Genomic DNA, 21,387 nt, shown 5'->3' with positions numbered 1-21,387 from the left:
GTAATTTAACTCTAGGCAAAGATACTGAGCCAGAAACTTGCACTGTGATTTCCATAGATGAGGTGAGGAAGGATTATTTTTCACTTTTGCTGTTGAACTGGCTACAGATGCACAATGATTCTTCACCTTCCTTTAGATCAGATTACCACATAATGGGCCCTATACATGAAGCAGTTCCCCATAGATACAAAATGGACAAAACCCTTTAAGTGCATTGAGCCCAAATCAAAGCTGTAAGGGAATGGGGAAATGGATGGACTTGATGGTCCTCTAAGTCTTCTACCTGTATCTAGGGCTTTTAGTTTTAGAGGATGTTTAAATTTGCCATTCTCAGAGCAGGCCAGAGGCGTCTTCCTGCCGCATCCAACCGAAACTGCTGCAGCCAGTGATAGCAGCAGAAAGTCAGCGGTTGGCAGGCAGCAAGGGAGTTCTGTTCGGATTCTGCGGACTGCAAAATACAGATCCCACCCCCACCCCCCAAACCCAAGAGCTTTAATTATATTAGGCATGTGAGAACTTTTGCAGGCAATCAGTGCCTTTATTCATTTCTCTCTGATGACATCTTGTAATAACTATCCATGTAACAGTCCCAACTGATGAATGACAATTATGTTCTAAGCTTTGCAAAAAAAAGCATGTTACAGCCATATAATCAAGAAACTAATTAAATCAAGCAGTCATCCAAAATAAGAATATCCCCCCAGAAAAAAAATACCCTGCAAATTCAGAGACTGCAATGTTTTCACATTTTTCCAAACCAAACAATGGATGTTGAAGGGTTTCTCTCAATCTATATTTCATAATGCTGTTATTCTGTATTTCTCTAACAAAAATAGCACCCCTGTAAACTTTTCTTGTCAAAGAAAAGAGCACAGGTAGCAGTTGCCTGTCTGATAGCTGCCATCAATGATGCACATCAAAATGTCTAATCTTTTTTTTTTTTCCCTTGGGGCATTACAAGCACAGATACCAACATTAGCAGAACGACCCATGTTGTCAAGGTTCATGCACTTAAGATCTTTTACAAATAGAAATTTGCACATTTTGAACCATATAAACTGCAATGGTTTTTGTTTTTTTTTTTTAATCCTTCCCTCCACATTCCCCTGTATTAATGTCTAGAATTAACTAAGGTCAAATGTGTTCTCCGATACCAGGTCAAATAAATGCTAGTGAGAATCTTTCAGTGTTTCTCTTCGTGGCTTCTGCTAACTGCTTACCCAGATGGTAGCCTATGAGCTCATATACTTAACATAGGGGTTCCATATCATACAGAATTGGGAGTCCTTCTCATTAGGCAAGGCCCTGAGCTTCTCCATCAAACAAATGTTCCACATTCACATAAAATGACAAGACACGGGTGGCACCTTTATGGACTAACCAATTTATTGAGGCATGAGCATTCGAGGACAGTCACATCTGACAAAGTGGACTCTGTCCTCGAAAACTCATGCCTCAAAAAAACCTGGCTAGTCTACAAGGTGCCACCTGCCTCTTGTCATGTTTGCTACACCTGACCAACACGGCTATCCCTCTGAAGATCGGAACCACATTCACACAAAACCATTGTCTATTGCCGAGAAGGGAATCTTATTTTTTCCTAGACTTCTTTACACCTTGCTGCAGCCAGACATCGAGTAATCAGTTTATTTTTTTCTGGTTATTTACCCTGCTCAGTAGGGTTGCCAACTGGTTCCAGATTTGCAGGACAAGTTGATCCAGTCTTGGTTTTACCTCATTGCATGCTGGAACTTATTCTGATTTCCCTAAGAAAAGCAAGACTATAAGTACCTGCATGCAGGGGAGTAAAACCAGGGTTGGATCAACCTGTCCTGAAAATCTGGAGCCAGTAGGCAACCCTACTGCTCAGTAGAAAACCCAACAAAAATGTTTTCAGAACCTGGGGTAAAATGACATGTTATCTGGCAAATTAGAGACCACAAATTTCCCCCAAACTGGATCATCTCAGAACAATTCCACCATATATGAATCATTGCATCTCAGTTTCTGCAGCCACCCCAGTCAAACACCATCTGGTGTATTTATAGCTGTTCTCTGACAGCAAGGAAGAGATTTTTTGTTCATTCTCTCCCTAGTCACACAATGCCTGACCCTTGTAAAAACACACATTTCAATTGACAACTTGCTAATAGATTAAAGACATGCTTTCATTTAAAGAAAAGTCATTTACACATAAGTCAAACTGAATGCTACTATCCTTAATGATGATATAAAATAAGTAATGGGAACCTATTAGATACAGGGAAGCAAATTCACTTCTCTGCACAGGAGAAAAATGAAAGTACTTGACGTTTTGGGAATTTTGCCACAATTCCTCTCTTGTGAGGTTTTTCCATTACCCCATATCTGCATAGTAAAGTAGTAAATGGTGGCAGATAAAGATCAAAATGGCCCATCCAGTCTGCTCAGTTGAGATTTATTCACTTCAGGTAGATGGACATATAAATTCCCATAAATACCTCGACACCAACTCCTCCCATACCCACGGCTTATACCCAACCTCTCAATTCTCTTCCTACCACTGCTCTCCATTTATATCTGAAGCATGACCAAAATCTGTGACGGAGGTGGCCTCCACTACCTCCACTATTAGGGCAAGTCAGGTCTTGCCACCTTCAGATTTGCTTTTTACAAGATCAGTACTGAAACCAAACACCCCTGGCCTCCTTGCCTTATTTCCAAGTTTGTAATAATCTCCATTAGCACCAAGGTTAGTGAGGCTGTTGTAAAAAAAAAAAATCCAGCCTCTCTTCATTCTCATTAAACTTTGGTTTTGAACCAGAGTCACTCCGTGCAAGTCACCCCTATCTTCTTGGAAGTCCGATGCTGTACTAACACTGTTGCTTAGGGTTGAAACCACTATTCCATGCAGATTGCCCCAGGGCTATCTTGGAGGCTTGATGCAATCATACCACTACTATTTAGGGTTATAACTGCTACTCTGTGCAGGATACCCCAATGTCTTCATAGAACAACAACACAATATCCAGGCCCAGAAGCAGGCACAGGCAACTGCCTCCAGCATCACATTTTGATAGGCACTGGAGCGTTGCCTCCATCTGGGCCTGCCTCTGAGTCACTGCTTGTTATACAGAGCAGGGCACATTGCCCCCGCAGCAGCAACTTCAAAATGGAAATTGAGTGGGGGGGCTTCCCCCGTCTGCATGCCCACGGGTGCTGTGGCAACTCTACCCCTCCCACAGTAACAGGAAGCCCATGAGGGAGGAGAGGGCAGGGCCACAGCAGGGCCTTATCCATGATGGGTGGCTTGGAGGCCCCACACTCAATTTCCTTTTTGAAGTTACTGTTGCCGCTGTGAGGTCAGGATGTTGCTGCTCTACATAATAAGTGGCTCTGAGGTGAGGGGGGAGGACCAGACAGGGGAGGATCTGGGCAGGGACAATCCCTCCACCCCTGCTTCTGATGACTGAGGAGGTGGGATGGGAGTCGACCCCCTATCCCGCATCTTATGATCATTTCTGGAGGGGTGATCCACCTTCACCCCCCCATTGCCAGTGGGCGCCCAAAATGTAAATCTGGCCCTGGTCAAAAAACTGCTGTTTTGGGCTGAACCACCAGTCCATGCAGGTTATCCTAGTGCTTCATTACCATCCTCTTGCCACTCAGGAATCCTGCTTGTTTATCCCATTTGGTTTTGAATTCTGTTATTGTTCTCGTCTCCACCACTTCCTCTGGAAGGACATTACAAGCATCTACCACACTTTCTGTGAAAAATGTTTTCCTGTTTTGTTCCCAAGTCTACCCTCTTGGAATTTTGTATCATGGCCCCTAGTTCTACATCTTTTTTTTCCATTTGGAAAAAGTTATTTGTGCATTATTAATGCTTTTCAGGTATTTAAATGTCTATATCACATGTCCCCGTCTCTCCTTTCCTCTGGTTTAAATATATTTAGACTAGCCGTTAAGCCCGTAATAATGGGCTACATTAACATTTTTTTTCAGTCCATTTCCTTACCCCTCATTCTCCCCTCCCTCCCCTCATTCTCCCTCACCCTCTAGTCTCTCACCCCCCACTCTTCCCCCTCCCCTCAGTCACTCCCCCTCCGGATGGCGCAGACGGAAGATCTCCGGGGGAGGCCGCCACTACTGGTCCTCGCTGCGCCATTTTTGTTACGGGCAAGCTCTGACGTGCTGCCCGCGCATGCGCGGTAGAGTTGCTCTCTATGCGCATTTGCGGCACGTCTGTCAAGCTTCATTTATCTAGTAGATCCTTAAGTTCCCATTTCATATGGCTTTTGGTGCACAGCCCTTACCATTTTGGTTGCCTCTGTCTGGACTGCTATTTAACTCTACACACGTCGTACTTGGCTTAGATTTAGCCTACTAAATGTGGTCACAAACTATTCCTGAGTCTATTTATGCCATGAACATAAGAGCATAAGACTTGCCATACTGGGTCAGACCAAAAGGTCCATCAAGCCCAATATCCTGTTTCTAACACTGGCCAAACCAGGTCACAAATACCTGGCAGTTCCCCAAGCCACAGACAGATTCCAAGCTGCTCATCCCAAGAATAAGCAGTGGATTTCTGCAGTTCTACCTTAATGGTTATTGGACTATTCCTCCAGGAACGTGTCCAAATCTTTTTTAAACATAGCACATTACTAGTCTTTACCACATCCTTTGGCTACGAATTCCAGAGCTCAGTTATGTGTTGAGTAAAAAAATATTTTCTCTTAGTTTTAAACGTATTACTCTGATCTTTGTACTTTTCAAAAGAGCAAACAACTGATTAAAGTTTACTCATTCCATTCCATTCATTATTTTGTAGACCTCTATCACATTTCCCCTCATCCATCTCTTCTCCAAGCAGAATAGTTCTAACCTCTTTAATAGGGGAATTGTTCCATCCCCTTTATCATTTTGGTTGCCCTTCTCTGTACCTTTTTCTACTTCTGCTATATCTTTCTTGAGATGTGGTGAACAGAACGACACATAATGCTCAAGATGAGGTTGCACCATGGAGCCATACAGAAGATTACGATATTCTGTTTTATTCTCCATTCCTTTCCTAATTCATGAAAGACATATATAATTTCTATTCTCTCTACAGCACATCCTCCCCATGACCCCACACATTTGCTTCCAACATTAAACTGAACATAACCTGGTTGCCAATTAATAATCAATATGAACAAATACTTTAACAAAATCAAACTACCCAGTGATCTAAGTGTAGATCCATCTTTAAGTCCGTTGATGACTTTATGCTTTGGCTTTGCTCTTCCACTCCTGGGTTGTCATCAATAAACTCATCTGATCTGTATGCAGTATGCACTCAGGCAGAACTTAATAAAACCTAAATAATTGGATGGGGGCCATTATTTCCAGTGACCTCATTGATTGAAATCTGATTAGGTAGTACTGTTTACTTTGCCCTCATTGATCAGTTCCAAGCAGACAGTGGCCAGCCGTGGTTAGACTGTAATCAATACTGTTATGTTTTTGATTTACAGCATCTGTTAAGTTTCTAAACAGAACATCAGAAATGTCAGCTTCAACAGATTGCCCCTGTTAAGTCTACAAAAAAAAAGACAAATGTATTAATAAAACAAGATGGCAACATTTTGGGCAATAGTAGAAAGCTAGCAGCTATTCTCAGGGACGCAAACATCACCTGGAGATCAGATATTAAATCACAGTCGAGGAAACTTTAAAGCAGAAATACAAGTTCGCCTTTTCAAAGTATTTTGTTTCTTACTCCTTTTGATTCCTATCGTCTTTTCATTAAAAAAAAAATATTTAAATGCAAACGCAAGAATACAATTAACATCAGAAAGCACAAAAGATACAAAAGCAGAATCGCATGCATCCTTGAAGGGATCCATGGGATGCCTGCGTGGGGTTCTGAGGGGCAGCAGGACAGCAGCCCGATGTCGGTAACAGCCTGCGCACTAAAGTTTTCTCCCATTTGGGCGGAAATCTCGAGAGCAGCTAAATCCGAAGGCAAAGTCCTTGAAATATCCCCTCGGTACGAAATAAAAGATCTGAAAGGGGGAGAGGGAGAAGTGTTAAAGATTTTAATTTTAACTTTCAGCTAACTTGTCTGCTTTAATGTCCTCACACCATAGTCACCGCTTCCATCTGAAATAATGCAAAACGCCGGCGGAGCGGGTCCTGCTCCGAAGTAACGCGTGCGCGTACGTGTGTGTCACGAACTCAGATGCCAGGCAGGGTTCAAGAAGTCGAAAAAGCCTAAAGAAGTTAAATGCTGACCGACGAATTTCACGCCAGCGCTGCCGCGTCCCCCTTTCCTTATTTCCTGATCACTCAAGCCGTGGCATATTTTTTGGTAACCCAAAGAGATAAATAAAAAGGAGACGAGTAGACACGGCGTGATATCAAGAAAGAAAGAACGAGAGACGCGATTACAGGCAGGGCTTAACATTTCCGCTGTGGTTTCTACGCCTTGCAAAAGTAGAAAGAATAAAACCGCAATCCCAGCAGCTGCTTTATTGCCCGAACCGGGGGAAGGGGCACCCTCGCCCCGTCCCTGATCGACCCTCGTCCCGTCGGCAGCTGCGGCAGAACCGGCGCGTGTCTGTCTCCCAATCTCCGGCGGAGCAGCAGGGGCCGCCCCGCACCAATGCCGGCAACTCGCCCGACCCCCCCCGGCGGCGGCGGCGGGGAGCCTCGCTGACTGAAGGAGCGGATCCAGGGCTTCCAGTTTAGTTTCCGCGGGCGCCGGCGGGGAGGGCGAGGGGGGAGGGCCGCGGGGAGGGCGAGGGGGGAGCGGAAGATGGCGGCCAGGCGAGCCGCCGCGGCTGCTCCGGGCTCCGCCGCTTTCCCGCCGCCCGACAGGAAGGGGCCGGCAGCGGCTGCCCTGGCTGACCCAGGCTGGTGTGCTCTTTCCCTGCAGGAGTCGGAGAAGATGTCCGGAGCGGCGGCGGCCATCCAGCAGCACCCGGTCGGGGTGGGGACGGCGGCGGCGGCCGGAGGAGGAGCGGCGGTGGCGGCGGCAGCAGCAGCGGGAGAAGAGTCCTCGGATAGCGAAGGGGAGCACGAGGGGCCCCAGAAACTCATCCGGAAAGTGTCCACGTCCGGCCAGATCCGGAGCAAGGTAAGAGCAAAGCAGCAGCAGCAGCGCCGCCGGGAAGGAAGAGCCGCGGGGCACCGAGCGCTACAGGAGGGGAGGGGGCAGAGCGGCGGTGAGCGCCCGGATCACTGCGGGACCCTTTCCCGCCGCAGCCGCTGGTGGTGTCCGGGGCCAGGCCTGTTATCACGGGGGGGGGGAGGGTCCCTCAGTTCCCCCAGTTCCCCCAGTTCCCCCTCCTCTTCCGCTCAGGAGGGGCCCCGAGGCGCCCCGGGGGAACTTTCCTCCCTACCCCCCTCTTTGGGTGGGCACCAGTCTACTAAGGAGGAGAGGGGAAGCTCTTCTTCCGGGCGGCAGTGTCCGCCGGGCCCCGGCTCCTTGTCTTTTAGAAAGTGAGCGTCTTTGCAGTCACCTCCTTGCATCCTCTTTACTTTTTTTTCTTTTAAATTCTTTATTTATTCCATTCCATCCTCTTCACCCTTTTTTTCTTTTAAATTCTTATTTATTCCATTCCATCCTCTTCACCCTTTTTTTCTTTTAAATTCTTATTTATTCCATTCCATCCTCTCTCTTTTTTTTTTTTTATTCTTTATTTATTCAGTTTGATCTCTTTGCTTTCGTAAGCAAAACAACAAAAACCAGTTTACTTTAGATGCTTGTTTCTTTCTGCCTGGGCTGCAGGAAGAGCCTTGTCCTTTCCCAGGCTGCTGGAGCCAGGGATTGGTGACAGCGGGGAGGTCGCACATGGCTCTTGGTTTCTGCTCTAAACAAGTGGCTAGACCCTGCTAGTCCGGTTTACCACCAGCACCGAAAATCTTTCCCAAATGTAGTCAGATATATTCTACACTTAGGGTGCAAACCATTAGTTTTAGCGGCTAGAGTTAGAATGAAAACACTTTCTTTCTGTTCTGTATTTAGCTGTCCTTGTAGAATCGGATCCCATTCACATGTTAAAGAGGTTTTCAGACCAGAATCTCTCTGCTTGGCTTTCTACCCAATATACTGTACTGCTTGCCCTTAAGAACAACCTGATAGAAGTGGTCTGGGGAAAAAAATCACAATAGCAACAAAGATTACTTAAGCTGTGCTTGAAAAAGTTTTACCATGTATATGTGTGTGTGTATATATATATATATATATATATATATATATATATTGTCACTGCTTTGCTTCTTAATCTTTTCCACCCCTGTCACCTTTGCTTTGCTTTTTTTCAAGAATGAACATCCACATCATTCAAGCAGATATGAAATTTAACATTTTCTTGGAACCTTTCCTATGGGTTATTTATTATTATACGCAGATATGTGCTGGGATTTTTCCTCATTCTGTGCTTCTAGCAAAAATCTTTGGGACACCTTTTCATGAAATTTTGTCTCCTTATGTATACCGTTGAAAATAATCTTTCTAAACAGGAGCCTTTTTTAGTGTTGATTAATAGTAGGATAGGAAATAATTTTATTTATAATTTGTCACATTTATTACTTGCCTTCCCAGGAAAAGAAGTGCATGAATATTTAGAAAAAATACTTATGTATGCTTGTATATTTTGCATTATATGTTTGGGGGGGGGGGGGGGTATTTCACATTTGTGTTTTTACCATTGTTAGTCATGAACTCTGATATGGCTTGGGATTTACTTTTTCACCTATCTTACCTCCTATACTCTCACAATTTGCACATGGAAAGGTGTGGAGAATGTTCTTGTCCTACATGGAAACTTGGCTTCTCTCTTTGCTGCTATTTTTACATGAACTGGATGTTGGATTTCTAAAGGTGACTCTCCAAAGACTGAGGCAATTAAGTATAAAACATATATGCATCTATCTATCTATCTATATCACTTACTCGTAGGTCACGACTAGTACAGACATCTCTCTACTTTTAGCTGCAAACGATATCCCCTTGTTTAAGGTAACAGCTATAATAAATAATTTACTAGCACTTTATTTTATAACTCATGATGCATTATTTAAAAGTTACTATATTTAGGCAGACAGTTCCCATTTAAGGGTGTTGTATGTTTGCTTTTGTAGTGTGATCAGTGGTTACATGAAACCACTAGAGCAAAGAGCATCAAAGAACTGCTCTATTACACAGCTAGTCCCTTTCATTCAAATTAGATTTGTCAAGCTTCACTTACTCAATGAATGCATTTGTAGACCGAGGTTTTAATTAAATAGATTGAGCTTTCTTTACAGCTAAGAATAGATTATTTGACAAAAGATCATAGCATGAATGTGATCCATGACAAGTTTGTATTACTGCGCTGTACTTAACATACACTACCCTTCCCCCACCCTATTGTTTCTGTAGTAGCTTTCAGTGCTTCTGCTGTTTGTTCTAATTCCTTAACTTAGAATTTCGTTTTAAGTAATGTCTTGGGGCTCACTTCACTGAGATTTCATTTGAGGCGACATGCTTTCCTGTGGGGAAGAGTTCACCATATCTCTGTGTGTAGAGCAAATGAAAGAGGATTCAGAACATGGGAATGTAAACTTGGGCAGCTATTTGGTACGCTGGGCAAAGCCCTAAGTAGAGATTGGGGATTTCTGTCACATTATCCAACATCTATCAACATTTCGGACTGTAGGGTGGACATTTATTACCTTAATTGTAAGCAGTATACATATTCTTTGACCATACTCACATCCAGCTCTGTACCACGCCGATGAGTGTGGGGAATCAAAGCCAGACTCTCTGCATGGCAGTGCACAGTGTTGCCATTGAGCCTATGTTTTCATGACCTGTGAAAAAAACCCAAAGTAATGTTGTTCTATATTTTGGCCATTATATAGATTTTGTATTTTTGGTATGATTAGTGTGTGCATGAGTTTTAATATCTCCTGTTCAGGGATGTATGAATAGTTTGCAGTGACAGCAAGTCAATTTTTTGGTTGCCTTTTCAAGAGTTTGACAAAGTTTTGTTGTGAGAATCTGGACATTGCGCTCTTAGGGCAGGCAGGGTCTCTGGAGAGTACTGGTGTGTGAGTGCACGGCTGCCGGGTGCAGAGGATGCCACATCTGCAGTCACCCTTCAGTCTCCCTGGTTACGAAAGGCTGGCACTTCATTGCACTCTAGAGCTGCGCACAGAGAGTCTGAAGGGGCAAGCGTCTCTTATAATGGGTTGCTCAGGTACGTTTCTAATTGTTATTAAGCAGATGGGTAAACAAGCCTAGAATTCTTCTTTTACTGCTCAGGTTGTCATGATGATAATGCTTTCTCAGCTTTGTGTGATAAGTTGGATGATTTCATTGCCTTGCACACGAGGTACCCTCTCTCCATAAGAGCACCTCTTAATATAGGTAATGGAAATCTTGCGGGAGTGAAAATAAGAGATTCTGTGGAGGAGGTAGTGCTCCGATTAAAATGTATTGCGCTGCTCTAACTTGGAGCCCTGGTAGTTTTTCAGGGAATATCCTCCTGCTATCCTCTCTGATTGGGCAAGGTTCTCTGCTCATGTGCTTCTACAATTGAATCTCATTAGGTATGAACAGATGTAGAATCTGTTACGCAGATGAAGCGGGATGGAGATTGATGAGTGGGCAGGCCCTTTTTCGCTTCTTCCCCTTCGTTTGTGGAGATGTAGCCTGTGCAGGCTCCCTGCACAGTCCCTGATGTCGCCAAAGTGACTCTGCATACCCAGAAAGGGACGTTGAAGCTTGAAGGTGATGCGCTTCGTGGCTTGGGAATGGGACGGGCTTGAAATGCTTCATTCTGTGCTCCTTATAGTATAAGGCCAGAACCCCTGCTTTCTTGTGGCAGATTTTTCAAGATTTTACAGTAAGGGTTAGCAAATTCTGTGGCAATCAGGTGGCAGATTTGCATAATTTTGCATAAAGATTCACACCTTACTATCCAAAAAAGTCAATATTTTATTGAAAACCACAAATACACAATTTACTAGCTACAAAAAACTAACAAGTAAAGATATACATTACAAACTTTTAACTGTGAAATGTCACTTTTCTTTGAATTGAAATACAGTGCAACTATCCTTTTTATATATTCTTGAGAAAGGCCTTGTCATCTTTCTGAGTATATGAATTTATGTGTGCTGAAAATGCCCTCAGCATCAGCAGTTTGTCATGCTATTAATTACACAGAAAAACATTTTATTTTTTTAAGCCTTTTGTGTATATAGCTTATGCCTTTTAATGGATAGTTGGGCTCACAGTCTGTTTGTATTTCAGGAAGTGGAGGGTGACTTGACTTGCCCAAGATCATATAGAAAGACATGGTTTAATGGAACAAGTCAGCATGGCTTTACCCAAGGCAAGTCTTGCCTCACAAATCTGCTTCACTTTTTTGAATAGGTTAATAAAGATGTAGATAAATGTGAACCGGTAGATGTAGTGTATTTGGATTTTCAGAAATCATTTGACAAAGTTCCTCATGAGAGGCTTCTAGGAAAAGTGAAAAGTCATGGGATAGGAGGCGATGTCCTTTCATGGATTATAAACTGGTTAAAAGACAGGAAACAGTAGGATTAAATGGTCAATTTTTTCGGTGGAAAAGGGTAAAGAGTGGAGTGCCTCATGGATCTGTACTTGGACCGGTGCTTTTCAATATATTTATAAATGATCTGGAAAGGAATGAGTGAGGTAATCAAATTTGCAGATGATACAAAATTATTCAGAGTAGTTAAATCTCAAGCAGATTATGATAAATTGCAGTTTAATGTGGATGAGTGCAAGGTGATGTATATAGGGAAAAATAACCCATGCTGTAGTTACACGATGTTAGGTTCCATATTAGGAGCTACCACCCAGGAAAGAGATCTAGGCGTCATAGTGGATAATACATTGAAAACATCTGCTCAGTGTGCTGTGGCAGTCAAAAAAGCAAACAGAATGTTGGAAATCATTAGAAAGGGAATGGTGAATAAAATGGAAAATGTCATAATGCCTCTGTATCGCTCTGGTCGCAGTTTGAATACTTTGTACAATTCTGGTCGCTGCATCTCAAAAAAGTTGCGATGGAGAACGTACAGAGAAGAGTGACCAAAATGATAAAGGGGATGGAACAGCTCCCCTATGAGGCAAGACTAAAGCAGTTAGGAGTGTTCAGCTTGGAGAAGAGGTGGCTGAGGGGGGGATATGATAGAGGTGTTTAAAATCATGAGAGGTCTAGAACGGGTAAATGTGAATCAATTATTTACTCTTTCGGATAATAGAAGGAAAAGAGGCACTCCATGAAGTTAGCATGTAGCACATTTAAAACTAATCGGAGAAAGTTCTTTTTCACTCAATACACAATTAAACTCTGGAATTTGTTGTCAGGGGATGTGGTTAGTGCCGTTAGTGTAGCTGGGTTTAAAAAAGGTTTGGATAAGTTCTTGGAGGAGAAGTCCATTACCTGCTATTAATCAAGCTGACTTAGAAAATAGACTTAGTTTTTGGGTTCTTGCCAGGTACCTAAAGCCTGGATTGGCCACTGTTGCAAACAGGATGCTGGGCTTGATGGACCTTTGGTCTAACCCAGTATGGTATGTTCTTATCACAAGGAGCAGAAGTGGGATTGTAGTGCTGGCTTCCTGGTTTCCATTCCACTATTCTAATCACTAGGATACACCTCCAGTTTATTGAGCACATGGTAATAAGACACAAAAAAGGGTTGAATTAACACAAATTTGAAACTTGTGAGCAGTAATGCCAGTCATCAGGGCTTCTATATAATTGAAATTAATGTCCTCACTGTCAGCTGCGGGACCACAACAGTTGCAGACTGTAAGATTCGTGGACCCTTGCTGCTGTGGTGAGGTTGACTCAGCCCTTGGGAAAGGCCCCTTGGCCCTCACCGTCATCTGGTGGTGCTATGCAAGGAAGAGAAAGGTCAGGAGCTTCATCTGTACCAACACCTATCCCCTTGGGCTGAGCCCTTTGGTTCCGGAGGCCAGCAGGTCTTAGGTGAGAGTCTCTATGGTAGTGGTGTAGGCGAAGAGTTAGGCTAGAGTTGGAGGTGGGTGGCAAGCTAGAGTGGTCAGTATCCAGGCAAGGGTCAAGGGCAGGCAGCGAACAAGAGTGGTCAAAGTCCAGGCTAGGGTCAGATCCAGAAATCAGTCTGAGGGCAGACTAGAAAACAAGGAGAAAAACTGACACAGCAGAGCAGGCAGGGAGGCAAGGCTGGACAAGATGAGGCGGCTGGACTGGAGAGACGAGGCAGGCAGAGGATCAGGAATCAGGAAGCAGCTACTCACACTACACACTGGATGAGGGTAACTCATTGCTGAGGCAAGGAAGGAGTGTACCGAGGGCCCTTAATTAGGACAGCAGCTGATGATGTCATCTAAGGGCACCATGGCCTTTTCCCACTGCGGGCCCTTTAAATGGAGCTAAGTTGGGTGCACGTGCATCTATGGAGGAGCAGCAGCAGTGGTCCTGGTGGTGTCCTGCCGCACGCATGAGTTCCGACAGGGATCTGCCATGGAGGGGAAGCCCAGCTGTCTGTGGTGTTCAGGGGGAGTGCGATGGCCTGCGGGAAGTCCCTGCAGGCCAGCAAACATAACACAGACTTCCAAAAAGCACATCAGAATCTTTGGAGCAGGTTTCTGGTTGACCACATATGCAGATGCAAGACTCTTGATATAAAGATAACATTCTTCTGAAGCAACATCATTCCATATAGGAATTATGTCAGTCATCTTTGGTTTGATGAGTACTTAAAAGATCTTTGAGAGATCAAACATTCTGATTGCTGTCTTTACCCCCTCCAACTTCACCTGTCTCCCCCTGTTCACCTCAGGACAGGAGGAATGTGGGTGCGGGGAAACAACTGAAAGAGAGAATTCCCTGCAGACTGTTTGAGGGGAGAGGCTGGAGCAGGAGCAGAGAGAGTGGAGACTCAAGGCATATTTACCCTGCAGCTTTCTTCAAAAGTTTGAAATAAGAGATGAGAAAGTTTTCAGGAACATTGATTCTGTAGCAAGTTGTCAATTATGCAGAACAAGCTAATTATGCATGCAGTTCTCCTGGAAGCACACAATAACAGGGGCCTACAGGCACTGGTTATAGTCCTAGTTATCACTGTTTTGGCCTCCTGCATATCCTCTGCTTCAGCTTTGTGTAACCATTTTCTTTGTGTTTATTCACTGGCTTTCCTGAATAACTACTTGCTACAGCTGCCTTTCTGGCCTCAAATTGGATGGGATCGAGCCTTCGCTGATTTGAGGACGGTGGATGGGAGGGTGGTTTTAAAAAGCCGGGCCAAAAAATACTTTTGAAAAATTGAGTGTGGATGTTCCCTGATAGTGATATAGGGGCATAACCAGAGCTGAATTTATTATGGCAGGGTCATGGGGGCCCACTGTGGCCAGCCTCTCCTCCCCCCCCCCCCCCCATCCCACCTGCTTGCTGCTATCCTTTACTCCATCCTATGTGGCTCTTAGCAGCATTGGCAAGAAAACCCTTTTCATTTTTGGCAATACCCTATCTCTTCCCTGTCTTCCTATCCTGTCTCTGCTGTTTCCTCATTCTCCCTCTGAGGTTAAGGCATGGACTTTATAGAAGTGATAATCTCTTAGGCTGCTGAAGGACAATTATGTATGTAGGCTTCTATCCAGCCCAGGCATTCTTGAACTTTGAATGGGCTGGGAAGAGAGGGGATAATTATGTGCCAAAAGTAAATACACATTTTGATGGCCTCAAACTTTTAAATATTTAGCTTGAAGGGCAGTGGTGTTTCCCATTCAAGATAGCCTCCGCTAAAGGGCTCATCGACAGGGATTCCAGTGCCTTCAGACCCTTAAGGATGGGATGTTACCCTGCTGCTAGGGGTGGGGGGACCTGAGCCAAAGGTGAGAGGGCACAGGCCCCCGAAACTCACCCATGGCCACGCCTCTGCGGTGGTCATATTTGTGGGTATTGCATCTTTTGATTTAACTTACGAATGGCTTCCTTGCCTAGCTCTTACCTCTATAATTAGGCAGTTTGATGGCACATGACATCCTCTGCTAGTGATCCCCCTCCAGGGATTTCCTTCAGCTGGAAATAGAATTTCTGTGGGTGCCAAGTGCAAAGACTCTCTAGGTTGCTGTGGGATTGCAAACGTGAAATCTAATTCTGGTTTAGGAAGCAGCAGTGCCTTGTTTGCTTAACCTTTCCGTGGAGCGTAGGCCTGTGCATTTCCACTGTGCTATGAAACCAATAACTCTTCGTTCTTGTGAAGGTTGTGTGTGTGTGTTTGGGCGGGGGGGAGGGGGGGGGGAGTTGGCCACCTGTGGCAGTGCCAGTAGAGCTCAGGGATGTCTGCTTGAGGGGGCTGGATGGAGAATTTTCTGGGTCTGATGGAAAATTTCCTTTCTGCAGATATCTGTACAGGTTCTGGAAGCTGTAAGAAAAGCTCTTTGTATTGAGAAACAAAACAAATGAATAGGACTGTTTTGGAAAAGCTAAGTAATCGAAGCTGCTTCTTTTAAAATACCTTTTTTAATATTTTATTTTAGTTTATTTTATGAAATTCTATTTAGGTAAGCTAAATAATGTAAGCTGAGGCTTGTTTGAAACCTGAACATTGATCTGTTTCTTTTTTTATCATTAAATTAAACTGCTACTTAGCTGTGCTTATATAAGCTTTCAGCCTGGTGGACATACTGGCTTTGTAGCATTTTTTAACTGCACCTGATAGATTACTATTTGGCACATTGTAATATGTAAAATAAAGTGCTTGGTTTGCTGTATTGTTGAATTAATATTGATATTGATATTCTGTTTGATCAAGATGCAGATGCCTTCTATTACTGCTCCCAGTTTTGGTTGCCAGAAATATGCTATTAAACCATTGAACAACTTTTACCAAGTGTTTTAATACAAATATCGATACCTACTCTATTTATTTTGGGATATGGCAAACAAGATCCAGTATTATGCTCAAACACAAACAAAAAAGGATATGATTTTCATTAACATATTAATTGAACAAGGAGCCTTTGTACTTTTAAATAGTTGTAGCCACTATGTCATAACATGCATAGCCCTTTCTGCCAAAGAAATTAATGTGAAAAGGAGACACATTTCAATACTCTTGCCATGGTTTACCTGTTTGGTTGGAAGAGTCTTTTTTTGATATTAATTACAAAGGGTATTATTCAGCAGTCATGGCAGAGATGTTGGATATTATTTACCGAAGAGAGAAATGTTAACCTTAACTTTAAAAATACTTTAACTGTATCGGTATAGAAAGGTGCTTAATCTTTTACACGAGTGATACCAAACTGTGATCCTTGAGTGCTGCTTAACTGATGGCTGAAATGCATCCGAATGAACTGCAAGCTTGTTTGTTGGTGAGGTACGGTGGATGTAACAATAACTGCAAAGGCTTTTCTTTTTAATTGTGCAACACTCGGATAGAGTGCACACATAGGGGACACTGTTCGTCATCCAGGCCAGTGAATGTTTAGTTTAGCACAATGGTCTTAAGTGTGCACTTAAGCATGTAGGTGCAGACTCCCGCCCACAGGGAGAAAGCCAGGGTCCAGGTTGGAGCGGAGGACCTACGGGTTCCACGTAGAACATGTTGGCTTTCTTCCATACTCCTAAAGGGAGTTACACCCTGCAAAAGCTGTTCTTGGTTGGGAAGGCCAATGGCATACTTAGCTGGTATTTGCTCATTTCACCCAAATTTAGGACTCAGAAAAATGTATGAATAAAATATTTTTTTTGAGTTTGAATAAAAATGATCACATCCTATTTTAATCTCCTCTCCCCGTCCTTGCAAAAAAACAAACAAACAAAAAAACCCCATAATATACATGACGTAGAGGCTCTGCCCTTTATGTGGGTTTTTAGATTGGCTCCTGCTCGCAATTACCTACTTCAGTATCATAATTGCAATCTGCAAGATCCTTATTATCTTTTTCCATTATGCAGAGCTGCCCTTCTGATGTCACCAACATCTGGAATTGGGTAGATGGAGCAAAATGAACATACACTAACTGATGTCACCCTTTTTTTTTTTTAAATGTATTTTTGGCCTAGCTTTCTGCTCAGTCGGAATTAACTTCTCTGGAGTAACAGTGCCATGAACCTTCATCTGCAACTTTCCCTTTTTTTGACCCAGCAGTTTCCTCCTCCTTCATACTTCCAGCTCGGATAGAATGAGGGCTAGGATTTGGTGCCATGGACTTCTTCATTCGCAACTACTTGGGAATACTGGCCCCCCCCCCCCCCCCCCCTATATCTCTCCCAATTGGCCTTATTCTAGTCATTGCTGCACTCCTCGGCTGGGAGCCGTGCACCCAGGGCTCCTTTCGCAACCCGTTATCTCAGGCTTTAAATATGGCCACTGGATCGTACTCTCCCGCCAAGGAGGTGCAAGTGCTGCCTTTGAAGCATACCTGGCTGAACCGAGCTGGAAATGGAACCCAAGTCCCTCCACGTGGAAGTGGGGATGCTGACACTGAGACACTGCACCGGCCCACGTAATCCAGCTTGCTGCAGTGACGGTCCTTGTGGCAGCCACGGATCCCACGGATCCTGCCAAAATCTGGGCATCCGTGCATCCTCAGTCCAACCGGCAGGTGCCATCAGCTAGCAACGGCTGTGCCTTCTTCCACTGAGAACGCTGCCTCCTCAGATCATGCACGGAGCGAAAGCTGAGTACACACACAGACACGCTCACACACGTTCTGCCCTTTTGGTGTTTGATCACCACCTGTTTTGAGCTAAATGTTGTGTCTTTGCATTTATAGTATTTAATCCAAAACCTTCCTTTCTCCTAAAACAAAAAAAAGCATTAAGAGGCCTTTTGCTAGGTGATACGTTTAAAACTAATAAGCGTAGCTGCATTTAAAAAAAGGTATGGGCAAGTTCCTGGAGGAAAAGTCCATTAACCATTATTAAGGTGAAGTTGCAGAAATCCACTGCGTATCCCTGGGTTAAGCAGCTTGGGATCTGTCTACCCCTTGGGATCCTGCCAGGTACTTGTGACCTCTATTGCCAGCTGCTGGAAAAGGGATACTGGGCTGGCTGACCCAGTACGGCAAATCTTATGTACTTAAATGCAGTTCATTTTTTACTGTCCGTTTTTACAGTTTCCTAGATGCTTACACTAAGAAGCTTTTCTCTCTGGATCTTTTCCCATGTTGCCACTCTGTCATAGTTAAGCTCAAACTAATTGAACTCCCTTCCTCTATTTAATGCCGTTCTTGCAGAACCGAGCTTTGGTGAGATCCCATGGGGGGAGGGTGATTGCCACTTCTGCTGCTCGTGCCAGGAGTCGTTCTGTGGACTCGGGATGTGCTTCCATTCAGCCTGTGCTAAAATGTTTAAATGCCCGCTGCCTGAAACAACCCTTCCCCTGCCCCCAAAACGGAACACAATGGTTTTCCTTGTGGGCTAGGAGACATGGTGGTAGCTCTCTTCAGTGCTGTCTGCACCCTTCACAAACACAACATTCACCTGAATTTATTAAGGAAAAGCCTCAAGTTCCTTTGTGGTTCATGTCAGTTGAGTGTTTTTCTAAACTTTCCAGACCTGTTGGGCACTTCTTGTCTTGGACCTGTTTCTGCACGTAAAGTTTTAAGTTTCTAGAGTTCTAATGCATTTTATATAGTAGTTGATCAAATGTGAAATTTCCACTGCCAGAGCTAGAGTAAATGATGCATTATACACTTGTATTTTAATGATGATGCTGATGCGCCTGCTTGAGATGTCCAGTAGTCATGAAAGAAAAATGGACATATACGGCACAATAGGTAAAAATGATTATTTTATGCCTTCTGTCAATTTAATCGTTTCTGGTGTGATACCAAGTTCCTATAGTTTATGGTGCTAGGATGATTAAATATTGTCCTAGAAATCAACAAATACAGCTTTGAGCTACCTCAAAGCTGCGTGTGCAAGTATTTCTTTCTTTGGAAAGTCATTACTGGAGTCTTGTATTTCTCTTTAAGTGGTAGGTTAGAACCGAGTTTCCTGCAAGGGCACTTGCCTTATAAAATCATCATGTTTGTCTGCCTCCTCTGCTTAGGGTTGCTAACTGGTTCCAGATTCGCCCAACAGGATTGGTCCAGGCATGAAATTACCCCATTGCAGGCAGAGGCTTGTAGTTCGGATTTCCCTATTGTATTCCTTAAGAAAAGCAAGACTACAAGTCCCTGTAGGCAGTGGGGTAAACCTGGGACGGGATCAACTTGGTTGGATGAATCTGGAGCCAAGTACCACATGATCTCTGGCTTACATTTTTCATATGTCTTTGTAAGTTTCTTTATCATAGTTTCCTATAGGGAAACAGGCCAGTTCAGTTGTAATCTCAGGGCTGTCAGAGCACACTGTAAAGTAATCAAGCATTTATAAAGTTACTCTGCCATTGGTTAGTGTCTATAGTTCCTGATCACATGGTTTAAAATATAGCAACATGCCAAGTCAGCTGTCTCTAAAGAAGAATAAGTTTAGATGAAATCCCATGGAGGTCAGAACTCATTATAATGTCATTGAGGACACCCTGCCATTAGTTGACATTGAGCATTTTGAAAACTGCCCTGTCATTGGTTAATAGTCATAACCATATGCAACTTTCTGTACCATTTAAGAGACGTAGACAACATAAAATTTTCTCACATCTTCTTGTATGTAATATTTTCCAGAATGTGATGTTAGAACATGTTCAGTTTTTATGTTCTTTACTTGGTGATAAAGAAAAAAGCTTACAACTATCACTCTTGAAGCATGATATGGATAATGTACAAAGAATACATTGTCTATAAAATTTCCTTTATGTACATTTTTTTTCAAAAGTACTAAAAAAAAGGATTCATATGCAAAGACAACAAAAAAAATCTTGAATTATGCATTGGAGCAATGCTTGGATTATTTAAGAAATATATCTGTTATATGCATTTTACACATTGACTAAACTGTTAATGGGTTTTCAAATAAGAACTTTTTGGTTTATTTCCTTTTCAATACATTCACCCCCCATCCAACAAGACTTTTCAGGGAGTCATAAACTCTTGCTACTCTCAAGCAACAAGCATTACTTTAGCTAAATATGAATTGTAAACCTTTAATTCCTGTGGAGATGAACTCTGGGTGAACCTAGCGGAGCCAAACTAGGCTTCTCCAAACCCTGGGAACCAGGGATGACTGTAGTGATTCATCACCAGTGTCCTCTGTATCACTGTCTGGAGACTGGGTATCTGAATGACAGATGAAATTTAACGTGAAAAAGTATTGGGAGTCTCCACCCAGGCAAAGGACGTTGGTGTTCTTCTGGACAATACGTTGAAATCTTTGGCACAGTGTGCGTTGGCAATCAAAAAAGCAAATAGAATGTTAGGAATGATCCAAAAAGGAATAGAGAATAAAACAGAGAATATCATATTGCCTCTGTATTGAGCCATGCTTGAGTACTGTTTGTAGTTCTGGTTGCCCCATCTCAAAAAAGATATAGTGGACATAGAAAAGGTGCAGGGGGGGGGGGGGGGGGGGGTAGCGAAAATGATAAAGGGGATGGTCGGTTCACCTGTGATGAGGGTCTTCACGGGTTAAGCTTGGAAAAGAGACAGCTGAGAGGAGACATGATAGTTTGTAAAATCATGAGTTAGGTGAAACAGGTAAATAGGTGATGATTATTTTCCCTGTCAATACTAAAATAAGGCAATATTCCATGAAACTAACAACTAGCAGATTTAAAACAAAGGAAAGAAATTATTTTTTGTACTCACCACACAATAAAGCTGTGTAGCGGGGTTTGGACAAGTTCCTGGAGGAAAAGTCCATAAAACATTAGTAGTCAGGTAGATTAGGGAAAGCCATCAGTATCCCCAGGAGTGAGTAATAAGAAATCAATCTAGTTTTTGGGATCTGCTAGAGCTTGTGATCTGGACTGGACACTGTTGGAGACAGGATGCTGGGCTTGATGGACCATGGTCTGCCTGAGCATGGCATTTCTTCTGGAGATACATTTGGCCAAAAAGCAAAAGAAACCAAGACAGGTTCATAGTCAGACCATGAAATTACCCTTATATCAGCTTTGTTGAGCATGGATAGAGCTTTGGTTCTATGGAAGATCATGTCTGTCCATAAATAAGGGTAGTGGGAATTAGAATAGCATGATTAGTTGCCAAGCATCAAAAAGACCTGCTTCTCATGGAAGTCTTAATAATGTAAGTTAACATCTGTTAATGATTTCACATTTCCTAGAACAGATTTGTCCATTTCTGGATTTACAGTGATATTCATTTCAATTTCCACTATTAAGTAGTTCTTAGCGATAGATGCCAGTATGGTAGAAATCTTTTTTGCATTGTAAATTTGTTCACTCAGGAGGCAATGTATCAAGCTTATTGTAGGGGCGGAGGACGAAGGGGTGA

General features: G+C 43.2%; 1 protein-coding gene across 1 annotated transcript in view; it reads left to right on the top strand.

Moving 5' to 3' along the window:
• Nucleotides 1–21,387, top strand: part of DGKH (diacylglycerol kinase eta) — a 735,022-nt gene that overhangs the window by 14,512 nt on the left and 699,123 nt on the right. Inside the window, 1 exon segment of the mRNA XM_029602950.1 lies at nt 6,902–7,102. Within this exon segment, the coding sequence (XP_029458810.1) occupies nt 6,902–7,102 (201 nt within the window).

This window comes from Rhinatrema bivittatum, chromosome 5 (assembly GCF_901001135.1).
Source record: "Rhinatrema bivittatum chromosome 5, aRhiBiv1.1, whole genome shotgun sequence".
In the NCBI taxonomy this organism is placed as follows: domain Eukaryota; kingdom Metazoa; phylum Chordata; class Amphibia; order Gymnophiona; family Rhinatrematidae; genus Rhinatrema; species Rhinatrema bivittatum.
Note: the sequence above shows the minus strand (reverse complement) of the source record. Positions and strands in the feature narration are given on the sequence as shown.